The sequence below is a fragment of the Anomaloglossus baeobatrachus genome, chromosome 1 (assembly GCF_048569485.1).
Source record: "Anomaloglossus baeobatrachus isolate aAnoBae1 chromosome 1, aAnoBae1.hap1, whole genome shotgun sequence".
NCBI lineage: Eukaryota > Metazoa > Chordata > Amphibia > Anura > Aromobatidae > Anomaloglossus > Anomaloglossus baeobatrachus.
Genome location: NC_134353.1, coordinates 134,541,369 through 134,555,140, shown reverse-complemented (window position 1 = coordinate 134,555,140; position 13,772 = coordinate 134,541,369). Strand labels below are relative to the sequence as shown.

Genomic DNA, 13,772 nt, shown 5'->3' with positions numbered 1-13,772 from the left:
TAGCACTATTAATTCCACAGCGCTTTACAAACATTGGTAACACTGTCCCCATTGGGGCTCACAATCTAGAGTTTCTATCAGTATGTCTTGTGTCATGAGATGTGTCATCTCTGGTGTGTGGGAGGAAACCGGAGAAAACCCACACAAACACGGGGAGAACATACAAACTCCTTGCAGATGTTGTCCTTCATGAGATTTGAACCCAGGACCCCAGCGCTGCAAGACTGCAGTGCTAACCACTGAGACTCACGTGACTTCCGGTGGGGGCGGCGGTAAGTAAAAAACATGGCCGCGCGCATATAGATCTCGCTGCCAGACTTTGGCAGCGAGATTTAAGGGGTTAAATGTTGCGAGTGGAAGCAATTCCACTCGCAACATGCAGGCACAAATGTCAGCTGTTGAAAACAGCTGATATGTGTGCCGACCGCCGCCGCCTGCCCGCGGCAGGGGGCGGGGCTTAACGGGACACGATCCTTGACGGATAGATCCGTCCAAGGTCGTGAAGGGGTTAAATAAATCCACAATTCCTGCTGGGCCCAGACTTTTAGGTTTACGAGTCTACAGATTAATACGTTTTATGGTAAAGAAGCCTTGTTCTCTCCAGAGATTGAACTTGTTTTACTTTAGGTGGAGAATCAGGTTGTGACAATACCTTTTGTATGGATCATTTATGTACTTTATTTCTTTTATCTTAAGGCTAAAAAAATGTTTTTTTAAGTATTTCCTTATAACTGGGATCAGACACGCCCTTTTTCAGTTTTCGGTCTCTTCTATGTACTTTTTCTTACTTTTTCTTACTCCAGCGCTTCCATCCTATGAACTGGTGCTTAGAACTTAACTGCATATTCCAGATGTATGTAAAGTGGTAGCATTACTTCCCTGACCTGAAGGTCCATGCGTCTGGTAATACATGAACATATGCTGCTAGGCTCAGAAGCTGTTGATTGATATTGCATGCTGTTAATTAATCTGTGATCTTTAAGTATACCCAGATCCTGCTCTACAAATGACTCTCCTGGTATTTTCCTCCAAGACCATATGATGGTGCATATTATTAGTGCCCATGTGTGGAGATGAGCGAACCCGAGGTTTGGTGTTTGTACCAAGTACAGACTTTCCCCCTCAAAAAAACAAAAGTTTGGGTTCGTAGTTCGGGCGATTCCTCATATGCAAAGTAGTCACATGAGCATCGCGGTGCTCGGATACGCTCGGTGCTCTGCCCAGTGCGAGTCGCTTGCAGTGCTTGAACAACAGCATGATTGGATCAGGTGTGCACTCTTCCAAATAAAATGGAAAAACTCCGCCCACCTGCCCTCAGAAGTGATCTGTTTATGGCTGGCTGCATGTGGACGGAGAGCCGGACTGCCCAATTACTGACTTCTAATGGAGTTCAGGTCAAGTCCAGGGCCCGAACTGAACTTTATCTAAAGTCTGACTGCACCCGCCGAACCGAATGTCCAGGAGTCTGCTCATATCTGTCTACGTGCCTAACTTTACATTTTTCCACATTAACCTCATCGTAGTTAGTGCCCAAAAACTCAACCTATAAGACTAGTTTCACACATCCGACATTTAGCCGGATTGCCGGATCCGGCACACTCCACTACAGTTTTAATACTGTACAATGGCATCGCGGCAAGCTCCGGTCACATGCTGTCATGTGACCAAAGCATGTGACTGGAGCTTGCCGCAATGCCATTGTACTGTATTACACTGTACTGGAGTGTCCCGGATCCAGCGAAATGCCAGATGTGTGAAACTAGCCTAACTTATGAACATCAATCACAGACTGCATAGCTTGGTGTCATCTGCAAAAATAGAGACAAGACTATCAATCTCATCTTTTATAGTATTATTAAATAAGCTGAATAATAGTAAAACCAGTATTGATCCTTGGGGTGATGCACTGACAACTGGAGAGCATTCAGAGTAACAGTCATTCTCCACAACTCCATGGCAATCTTTGAGCCAGTTTTCGATCCAATTACAAACCTTACTTTTAGGCCCCTTTCACACGTCAGTGATTCTGGTACGTTTTGTGCTTGTTTTTAAACGTACCAGAATCACTGACATACGCAGACCCATTATAATGAATGGGTCTGCTCACACGTCAGTGATTTTTCACTGCACGTGTCTCCGTGCGGCGTACCCGCGTGTGCATGATTGCCGCACGGAGACATGTCCATTTTTTTCTGGCATCACTGATGTCCCACGGACCACGCAGTGGTGTAGTCCGTGAAACACGTGCCAGAAAAAAACGTGCTTTTAAAATAAAAAACATTTTAACTCACCCGTCGTCCAGCGATGTCCTCTGCAGCCCGTGCAGCTTGCTGCTTCTGAGCCGGCTCATTATTGTCGCGCATATTCATGATGCGCGACACAGCCGACCCGGAAGCAGCTGCTGCGGGGGTCAGCGCCGGCCGGATGCTGCACCGCGGGAGCGATCAGCACCATGGAGAGCGGGAGTGCGCACAGGTGAGTTAATCTCTAAGTGCAATCACGGGCTACGGAGAACGGAGCCCGGATTGCACTTAGACAACCCATGTGTGCCGTGATTCACGGCACACGCAGGGACATGTGCGTGTTTTACACGCCAGTGAAAAACGTCAGTGTTTTTCACTGACGTGTGAAACGGGCCTTAAGCCTATAGACCTTAATTTCAGGCATCAACGTGGCACAGTGTCAAATGCCTTTGCAAAAATCAAAAGTATGACAACTTCTGACTTTCATAAAAACCAAGCTGGTAATCACTTTTAAAGGGAACCTGTCAGGTGCAATATTCACCCAGAACCAAGAGCAGTTCTGGGTGCATATTGCTAATTCCTGCCTAATCATCCCTGTATCTGGTAGCATAGATAAAGAGATCTTGAGAAAAAGTATTTCTAAAGATCTTTTACCGTATGCTAATGAGCGAGGGGACTAGTCCCCTGGGCGTTATATCCCCCAACTAGCCAGCCTCTTAGCATCTTAGTACACCCACAGGGTTGTGATAACATGCTATTCAATTCAGCATCACCAGCGGTGACGCGCGTACCTGTGTTAGCTGTGACCGCGCTTCTGAATGACGGACACTTCCGGTCATGCGCAGTATGTGTGTACACACTCCGGCTTCAGAGAGGTCTATTTCGCATGACTGGAAGTGCGTGGCATTCAGAGGCGCGGTCACAGTGAACACTGGTGATGCTGAATTGAATAGCATGTTAGCACCCCCCGTGGGCGTGCGAACATTCTATGAGGGCGGCTAGTTGGGGATATAACACCCTTGGGACTAGTCCCTGCGCTCATTAGCATAAGATAAAAGGTCTTTAGAAATACTTTTTCTAAAGATCCCTTTATCTATGCTACTAGATACAGGCACTGCTAGGCAGGGATTAGCAATATGCACCCAGAACTGCTTGTGGTTCTGGGTGCATATTGCACCTAACAGGTTCACTTTAATATTATTTTCTATCACATATTTTTCCAGTACAATATGGGGCAGAATGAATGGTGTCATGCAAAAGTACAACTCATACAATGGGAAAATAAAAATGTTATGGCTCTAGGAAGAAAGAAAAAAACGAAAAATGGAAAGTCACCAGGTGATGAAGGGGTTATGGGCCCTGGGATTAACCACATCTGTCGCGCTCTCCTATATGGCATATACAGAGCTGAAGAAGCCATTTAATATATCTGCCTTCTCTTGATCTTCAGTCACAAATAGCCACTACTATCTTTTATGGGACTCACCTTTGGGGGCTTTGTTTTTGTAGTTATAGATTTAAAGAATTTCTTGAGTTTAAAACTTAAAGAATCCATTGAAAAGCCCTCTTTAATTATAGTAAAATACATGGTTGTCTAAGCTCTTTGTGTTCAGATGACTGTATTACATGGTCTATATATGGACCGCAATGCCCAGAATCCCCTGACTTGATTTTACAGCCTCAAATGTACCTACCATGTTGTTAGTTATCGGGTCAGAAGACCTGCGTTCAGGTCAAGTATTGCGGTCCATATACCGACCATGAAGTGCAACCGCCTAAACCCAGCCTTATTGAGGACATTACCTAAACTTCTCTGCTTTATCTATGAATGCCACACTAACATAATATTCCATACTTACGGCTATTTTTGTCTTGTGCTGCATTATTCTGACTAAAAGGTACCAGAAATGAAAATGTATCCTATATTGATAGATATGGATTTTGGATTTGCCAGATCTTATTGCACAACCTTTAATCATCAGTAATACACAGTAATTGCTCAACCCAGAAACAAATATCAGACTTACCTCCAATAGAGATGACCGTGTCAAAACACTTATCCCTAAAAGGCAGATTCAGATTGTCACACACCATGACCTCGAGGTTGTTATTTCTACCAATTTCCACCAAAGGTTCACAGTAATCGCAACCAAGATTGTACGTGTTACAGTTCACACTGAGATACTTTCCTGTGCCACAACCTGCAATGTAAACATGAGAATTTTTCATGATTTTGCCAATATACAGAGAGGAAATTGATACAGGCAATTACCAAATGTGAGGTTTATACAAATATAATGACGTCAATCAGACATTTCAATTAACAGATATCATCAATATAACCTGACATTGAATAATCTATGCTGCGTGCACAATTATTAGGCAATTTGTATGTTTGATGATTAATGTTTTTATCGAATAACTACAGGGCTGTCAGACATCCAAAAAGTTAAGAAACCTGAAATCTGAATATGTAAAGAGGCAAACGTGAGGTTTTGTCTTTCTTAGAATACTGGATCTCTGTGTGCAGAATTCTTATACAACTAATCAAAAAAAAATGTTCTCATCTCAGTTGTTCAATTTCATCTGTTAAAAGTGGGAATAATAACCAAACAACTCAAAATGTGCAAAAATAAACTTCGGATATGTCACAAAACATATCAGTGACCAATATGGCCACCCTTCTTTTCAATGACAGTCATAGGTCATCCATCCATGGAGTCTGTCAGCTTCTTAATCTGTTGATGTTTTTAGACAGCACCAACCACAACCTCACAGACACTGCTCAGAGAGGTGACTGTTTTCCTTTGTAAGAGGGTGTCCAGTGCCCTGCCGACCCTGAAGATGTTTTGATTTGAATGTATACATTTTAGAGTAATGTATTTTTAAGTGTGTTTTTCCTGTGTAATTTGGCCGGCCGACACTGTCACTGGGTCCCTGGTCACTCAGTGTAATGGAATGTAGAGGGAGTGACAGGACGGCAAGGGTTAAAAGCGGGAGGATAGTCCCCAGCACAGGAGGAGATATAGGAAAAGGAGCTTCCTAGTACAATGCAGATAGTAACAAGTAGAGAAAGGACCTGCAGGGTCAGATGTAGCAGAGTGGTGTCGTGGTGTGGAGGAGTCAGGCATAGAGAGAAAAGACAGAGGAGAAAACGTCAAGGAGACTGAATTGAAGTGTGAGCCCCCTCAGCTACAGAGCGTAATTCCAGTAAAACAGAGGAAAAGAGGAGAGTATCTCTTTCTTAGGCCGGCAGCTGTAAGTGGTACAGACAGATGGCTTGCGGGGTCACTAGCGCAGCGGGAGCATAGTAAGAAGGAGTCCTCTCATTGCTAAAGAGCCGAGCTGTCAAACCAGCCATCGTGAAAGGATAATCGCCAAACCCTCCAGTCCTTGTTGGCCGTAGCTAAAGAGCCAGGTTCAGTAAGGAATGAAATGCCTGTGAAAGACATTGTGTTAAAACTGCCTTAAAGAAGTAGAAGCTATGTGTTAAAAGATGTTACAGTAAAGTTGTTACAGTTTTAACTGGTGGTGGACTTGTTACTGACAGCGCGGCGTGTGATGCCAGTCAGAGTGAACGGGATCCAGAGAAGCCGGGTGAAGACCCAGATGACCATCTTCAAGCAGGTACCACATCCACATCCACTCCATACACCACTCTGCCCCCCGTGTCTGTAGCGTGAGGGGGTGGGTTGACGACTGCAACCCTCGCCCATGTCTGCCCCTTCCTGGTACGTTACACCTTCACCATAAATTTCCAATTTAGGAAGGATCCACAAGTTCTCAGTCAGGTTTAGATCCGGTGAGGAAGGGGTCGTGTCCTTATTCTTTCATCTTTACTGGAAGACGAGCAGTGGAGACTTTGATATATGCTATGGAGCGTTGTACTGCATAAAAATCATGGTTTTCTTGAAAGATGAAGACTTTTTACAGGACCAGTGTTTGAAGGAACCATATTGTAAAAACTGGCAGTAAGCTTTGGAGTTGATTTTGAGTCTATCTGCAACCTGAAAGCTAATCACTTTTTTTTAACATGGGGTGCAGCTGGGCCTCTTAATACGGCCGTGCATAGTGGAGTCTCTGTCCCTTGTGTGCTGCAGCGAGTAGTGTCCGGGTAACCCGCCTAACCTAATAGTAAGGGCGTGATAATAGGTTGCTGGCTGGATACCATGCGCATACGAGTGTGAACAGTGCCCTATGCGCGCCACTAGTGTGCAATTTACCTTGCACCTGTGAAGTGTCCATCATGTTGAGAGGTTTGTCTGCATCCTGTTGGTGCATTAGATGTGTTGGCTTGGGCTAACTGGACTGGTTGCCCTCTTTTTTGCTGTGAGCACAGAGCAGTATTCCAACATGATAATGACCCCACACACACACCTCCAAGACGACCGCTATCTTGCTAAAGAGGGTAAAGATGCTGGATTGGCCAAGAATGTTTCCAGACCTAAACCCCATTGAGCATCTGTGGGGCCTCCTCAAAGGTGGAGGAGCGCAAGATCTCTAACATCCACCAGCTCCGTGATGTCGTCATGGAGGAGGGAAGAAAATTCCAGTGGCTCCTGTGAAGCTCTAGTGAACTCAATACCCAAGAGAGTTAAGGCAGTGAAAATAATGGTGGCCACACAACATATTGCCATTGAGGGCACAATTTTGCCATTTTCACTTAGGGGTGTACTCACTTTTGTTGCCAGCAGTTTCGACATAAATAGCTATGTGCTGAGTTATTTGTAATGTCTGTACTTTTTTTTGTTCTTCCCAGCCCAGGAGATGTGGTATGATCAGACCATGTCCCTGTACGGTCAGACACACCCATTACACAGCACACAGCAGGGACACATGTATAAGATTATCTCAGCACAGGAACATTATTTTTAAACATATCTAATTGTGGAAATTATTATTATTCCAAGATCTATTGATTAAAATCAACTTTAAAATTTACTTTTTTGGTGGGAAAAACTCTTTAAGGCTTGAAACACACATCCGTGAAACACGTGCGTGTTTGGTCCGTTTCCGTGTATACTGGAGACACGGCCAAACGTGCACCAATGTTACTATATCTCAGCGGTTACACTTGCGTTTTTGGTTATGTCCGTTAGTCCGTCTCCGTGATGCGTTTTGTGGGCCGTGTCTCACGCCAGCATGTCCGTTTTATTCACGCAACACGCAGCACGGACCCAATGAAAGTCAATGGGTCTGTGCGCACGTCCGAGTGACACGGACGCATCTCTGTTTGTTCCCTGTATGTTTTGTGCATTTTTCATGTCATGTCAGTCTTTTTTCTTTTTATGTTTCGTTCTCTCCCTCAGTCCGTCGGTCGGTCTCTATGTCTGTCTGTCCCTCTATCTGTCTGTCGGTCAGTTCCCCCCTCTCTCATACTTACCATTCACCGATCTCCAGCGCGGCGCTGCACGGCTGTTATAAAAACTCCGGCGGCTTTTCCTCTTTTGAAAAAGCCGGCCGCCCATTAATCAATCTCGTATTCCCTGCTTTACCCGCCCACCGGCGGCTGTGATTGGTTGCAGTGAGACACGCCCACCACGCTGAGTGACAGGTGTCACACTGCACCCAATCACAGCAGCCGGTGGGCGTGTCTATACTGTGCAGTAAAATAAATAAATAAATAATTAAAAAAAAACGGCGTGCGGTCCCCCCCCATTTTAATACCAGCCAGATAAAGCCATACGGCTGAAGGCTGGTATTCTCAGGATGGGGAGCTCCACGTTATGGGGGGCCCCCCACCCTAACAATATCAGTCAGCAGCCGCCCAGAATTGCCGCATACATTATATGCGACAGTTCTGGGGCTGTACCCGGCTCTTCCCGATTTACCCTGGTGCGTTGGCAAAACGGGGTAATAAGGAGTTATTGGCAGCCCATAGCTGCCAATAAGTCCTAGATTAATCATGTCAGGAGTCTAGGAGACACCTTCCATGATTAATCTGTAAGTTACAGTAAAAAAACACACACACCCGAAAAAAATCCTTTATTAGAAATTAAAAACACAAACAAATTCCCTCATTACCAATTTATTAACCCCGACAAACCCTCCATGTCCGGCGTACTCCACGGACCTCCAGCGTCGCGTCCAGCTCTGCTGCATGCAGGTGACAGGAGCAGCAGAAGACACCGCCGCTCCGGTCACCTCCACGCAGCTAATGAGATGAGTGCAAAGTGTGGGTATCTGATCTGGCTTATGAGAAGCTATGTGGGGACCACGGAAAAAGACTATACTCCTTATGAAGACATGACAAACCAGTCTGGCTATCAGTAAGGGAACTTATTGCTGCAATGCCCCCCTGGGAATTATTCAAATTGTCCCTCCAGTGAGGAAGGAGACAAACTCTAGCGCCACCTATTGGAAGTAGCAATCCTAAACGTCATATTTACTCAGTGGTTTATGCTTGTAAAGAACAGCCTGATACAGTTCTGGATCTTTCCTACAGCGGTTACCATTAGTTCCCAAAGGACAGCAGGGACTTGTATAAGGTTGTGCCAGATATTTGCGTGCCGATGTTTTGCCCCTCACACTAGTATGTAACTCAGACGAGTGCAATGTAAGAAGAACAAATAAAAAAGATTGTATTCGGACCCTTGAGGCAGCGCAGCTCTCTGATTCTTTTTCTCAGCTGTATTCAACATGAAAAAAAAAAAATCGTAATATGATGCGAGTGGACACGTAAATGTGTAAATACGTTGTGAACTTGTGACGTAACTTGTAACTTCTGACCAGTAAGAAGTTATGGGCACAAAATGGCGCCGTGGGACTGGAGCGGCGCCAAAAAACGATGAAGATGGCGGCAGGTGAGTAAATCTCTGGGGGAAGGGGGTTTACATTTAAAGCACCACTCCAGTACTGAAAAAAAAAAACCGCTGGAGTTCTGCTTTGAAAAAGACTAAGGCTATGTGCCCACGTTGCGGAAAATGCGCGGAATTTGCCGCGGTTTGCTCGCGGAAATTCCGTGGATTTTTCAAAAATCTGCAGCACAGCTACTCCCCATGGCATTTGGGAACTGCTGTGCCCACGCTACGGATTTTTCTGCAGCGGAAATAATGCGGATTTCCCTGCGGAAAAATCAGCAGCATGTCAATTATTGCAGAAAAAAGAGGATGTCCAGCTGTTTGAGCTGGACATCCTCTTTTTTCTGCATTTCATTGGGCTGTGGCAGTGCCTGTCGGTGCTCCAGGACGGAAATGGGATTGAGCCTTACACGGTGAGCTGATTCATATAAATTGGATGTCAATTATTCCTGCGGATTTCTCCGCAGGGTCCCATATACTTACCTGCCTCACCGGAGTCACTTTCTCCGTCCGGTGTACAGGAGCGCGGTGAATCCAGGTACAGGAAGGAAGAGGTAGGCGGGGCCTGCACGAGCTCCGGTCATGTGACAGCCGGAGCTAGTTCAGGCCCGCCCACCTTCTCCTGCAGACGCTGACAAAGCGACACGGCCGCCGGAAAGCAAGGTGCTGCATGATGGAGGTAAGTATGAACACTCGATCACTACAGCACTTGTTCTGCATTGAGGATGCAGTGCCGAAGCCATGGTACTGTATCCTCAATGCAGAATGCCCACACCATATCCGCACGACATTCCGCAGCATGGAAACAGACAGAAGTTGTGGTGCGGTTTCCTGGGAGCTCCTGCGGAATGTCCTGCGGATATATCCGCAGGACACTGTCCCCGTGGGCACATAGCCTAAGACCAACGTTTTTAAGAGCCTGATTCGGGTCCCAATAGACTTACTTGGGGATCAGTGTCTGGCTAGATAATTAAAGGAAGCAAATGCAGTCATGAATCTGTCACAATATAACAGTCAATAAATTGGATGTTATAAATTTATACGTTTGATAAAATCATGTCACTTTTGATAATTGTGAGCTTATATGTCTACCTACAGGTGCATCTCAATAAATTAGAATATCATCAAAGTTACTTTATTTCAGTAATTCAATACAAAAAGGAAACACATATATTACACAAAGTCATTACACACACAGGGATCTATTTCAAGTGTTAATGCTGTTTATTAGGGCTTACAGCCAATGAAAACCCAAAAGTAATTATCTCAGAAAATTAGAATAATTACTACAAAACACGTGCAAAGGCTTCCTAAGCATTTAAAATGGTACTTAAGTCTGGTTCAATAGGCTACACAATCATGGGGAAGACTGTTGAGTTGACAGATGTCCAGAAGGCAGTCATTGACACACTCCACAAGGAGGGTAAGCCACAAAAGGTCATTGCTAAAGAAGCTGGCTGTTCACAGAGTGCTGTATCCAAGCATATTAATGGAGAGGTGAGTGGAAGGAGAAAGTGTGGTAGAAAAAGGTGCACAAACAACCGGGATAACTGCATCCTTGAAAGGATTGTTAAGAAAAGGTTATTCAAATATTTGGGGGAGATTCACAAGGAGTGGACTGCTGCTGGAGTCAGTGCTTCAAGAATCACCACACCCAGATGTATCCAGGACATGGGCTACAACTGTCGCATTCCTTGTGTCAAGTCCACTCATGACCAATAAACAATGCCAGAAGCGTCTTACCTGGGCCAAGGAGAAAAAGAACTGGGCTGTTACTCACTGGTCCAAGGCGTTGTTTTCAGATGAAAGTAAATTTTGTATTTCATTTGGAAATCAAGGTCCCAGAGTCTGGAGGAAGAGTGGAGAGGCCACAATCCAAGCTGTTTGAGATGTAGTGTGAAGTTTCCAGGATCAGTGATGGTTTGGGCAGCCATGTCATCTGCTGGTGTAGGTCCACTGTGTTTTATCAAGACCAAAGTTAGCGCAGTCATCTACCAGGAAATTTTAGAGCACTTCATGCTTCCCTCTGGCGACAAGCTTTTTAGAGATGGAAATTTCATTTTCCAGTACCTGGTTTAATAACCACAGTATCACTGTGCTTGATTGGCCAGCAAACACGCCTGACCTAAACCCCATAGAGATATATGGGGTATTGTCAAGAGGAAGATGTAAGACACCAGACCCAACAATGCACACGAACTGAAGGCTGCTATCAAAGCAACCTGGGCTTCCATAAAACCTCAGCAGTGCCACAGGCTGATCGCCTCCATGCCATGCTGCAGTGATACAGTAATTCATGCAAAAGGAGCCCCAACCAAGTATTGAGGCATTTACTCTACAGACTTTTCAGTATGTGCCAACATTTCTGAGTTTAAAATCATTTTTTCAGTTGGTCTTATATAATATTCTAATTTTCTGAGATAATAACTTTTGGGTTTTCATTGGCTGTAAGCCATAATCATCAACATTAACAGAAATAAACACTTGTAATAGATCACTCTGTAATAACTCTATACATTATATGCGTTTCCCATTTTGTATTGAATTACTGAAATATATTCTAATTTATTGAGATACACCTGTATATATTCTGCAGCCAGCACATTGTATATGCACATACAGCTCTGCAGTATGGACATTATTCACACACAGTTGTGGATAACGCATATTAAATCAACACAGGTCTGCACCACACACATTAAACACATGGAGCTTTGCAGTATGCAATATATATACACATATGCACACGGCTCGGGAACTCTTACATTATAAATACACAGCACTGATACATGCACAGTACATACAGCAGCATATAGTGTTTAGCTTCCGCTTCTTCCCTTCTCCAATGAGACAGATCAGTGTTGGGTAGGGAGAGAGAGAGAGAAACTTGCAGCTTCACAGTTCCCACAGTAATCTTTCTCAATAATTGAGCACAACACTGTATAAACTCTTTTTCACAATCAATAAGGTCAGGGGGTCCTATAGTTTAAAAATTACAGGACATATTTAAAAAAAAAAAAAAAAAACATTTTTTTTTTACAAAAGTAGCCTGAGTAACAGAGTTTTCAAATGCACAGCAGGCACAGGGCGAAAAAATGACTACCATTGAAGAATGTTGTAGGCATACTCTGTGACCTATGCAGAGGTCATTGCGCAGGCAGGAGAAGGCTTCCACCATTCATTGTAATTCTGGACGCTCAGAAACAATAATTATTATTCTGCGCTCAGCTATTCTTTAACACTTACTGAGTTCACATACATTGGAAGCATACAAGGCTTAAGCATGTTAATTAAAATTCTCTTCCTGAGACTATATCTCTACTTTACAGGCTATTAGAAGCATTGTAGACATCTCTTGCTCCCCTTTTCCCCCATTTCACCCCTCCTTTCATTCCCCAACCTCTCCCCCACTTTTCCCCCACCCTTCCCTCCTCACCTTTCCCACCTTCCTTACCTTCCCCTTCTGACCACAGTTCCCCCTCCACCACCTCCCCACCTTTCCACCCCCTCCCAACCCCTCCTCCCTACCTTTCCACCCCTCTACACCTTTGTCTCCCCACCCCCTTCTCCACCCTCCATCCTTCCCCATCCCCCCTCCACCTTTGCCCCTCCCCCTCCACCGTTCCCCTTCCCCCTTCCCCCCTTCCCCCTCCAGCTCTCACCCTCCACCTTTCCCCTTCCCCCTCCACTTTTCCTCCCCTCCACCTTTCCTCCTTCCCCTTCACATTTCCTCCCCTCCACCTTTCCCCCTTCCCCCTCCACCTTTCCCCCTCCCCCCTTCACCTTTCCTCCCCTCCACCTTTCCTCCCCTCCACCTTTTCCTCTTCCCCCTCCACCTTTCCTCCCCTCCACCTTTCCCTCTTCCTCCCTTCACCTTTCCCTCTTCCTCCCTCCACCTTTCCCTCTTCCCCCCTCCACCTTTCCCTCTTCCCCCCTCCACCTATCTCCCTCCCCCTTCACCTTCTCCCCCATATAACCCTTCTCCTTGTTCTCGCTCTCTTTTATTCTACTCCCTTTCTTTCTTCCTTTTTCTCCTTTTTCTTCTCTCTCTCCTCTTTTCCTCTCTGTAAATCTAATTAATGCGTAGGCTTGGTATATATTGTCTGTATGTAGCATTCACTGGCAGAAGAAAGGATGATGTTTATGCGATAATGACTGTTCATTTGAAATGTGAATTGAGTTTCGGAGTTTTCACAAACTGTAATATGCCTCTTTGTGTTCATCATGATGTACAAGGTTTTACAATCCTTTATCAATAAAACGGTTTATGAAAAAAATTCTAAGATAAATTAAATATATATAGTAGAAATAAAATGACTGAATTTGTAAAAGAAGATAGCAAATTCCTTACCCCAGCTGTCTTGTGACAAATAAGGGGCCTAAATTATTATATATAGTGTTAAAATAAACAATGCTTACCTATATCAACAACGAGACTGCCTGGCTCTTGCTCCAACAGAAACTGTCGAACCTTTGGCCATGCTTTACTCTGCACTTCGTTGAAGTATGGGGCTGTGCTTTCATACACGCTGTGCACATGTTGATTCTCCAGCTGGGCGGCTTCATAGTCCATGCTGGAAAAGAAGACACATTTAGTCATGTTCATCTATCTCCCTCTTTCCAGATATGTCAAATGTTTGCTGGGACCAGAAGAGAGTTCTTAGCTATATCAAAGACTCTGCAATCACAGTTATCGGTATCTTACGAGCATTTTGCCACCAAAAAGCTT

At 44.7% G+C, this 13,772-nt stretch overlaps 1 protein-coding gene across 1 annotated transcript in view; it reads right to left on the bottom strand.

The window, feature by feature from the left end:
• Positions 1–13,772, bottom strand: part of TRMT9B (tRNA methyltransferase 9B (putative)) — a 77,072-nt gene that overhangs the window by 14,397 nt on the left and 48,903 nt on the right. The window contains exons 2-3 of the mRNA XM_075334339.1: positions 13,463–13,617; positions 4,271–4,444 (exon numbers count right to left, since the gene is read on the bottom strand). Of these exons, the coding sequence (XP_075190454.1) occupies positions 4,271–4,444; positions 13,463–13,616 (328 nt within the window). The 5' untranslated portion in view covers position 13,617. The remainder of the gene's footprint in view (positions 1–4,270; positions 4,445–13,462; positions 13,618–13,772) is intronic.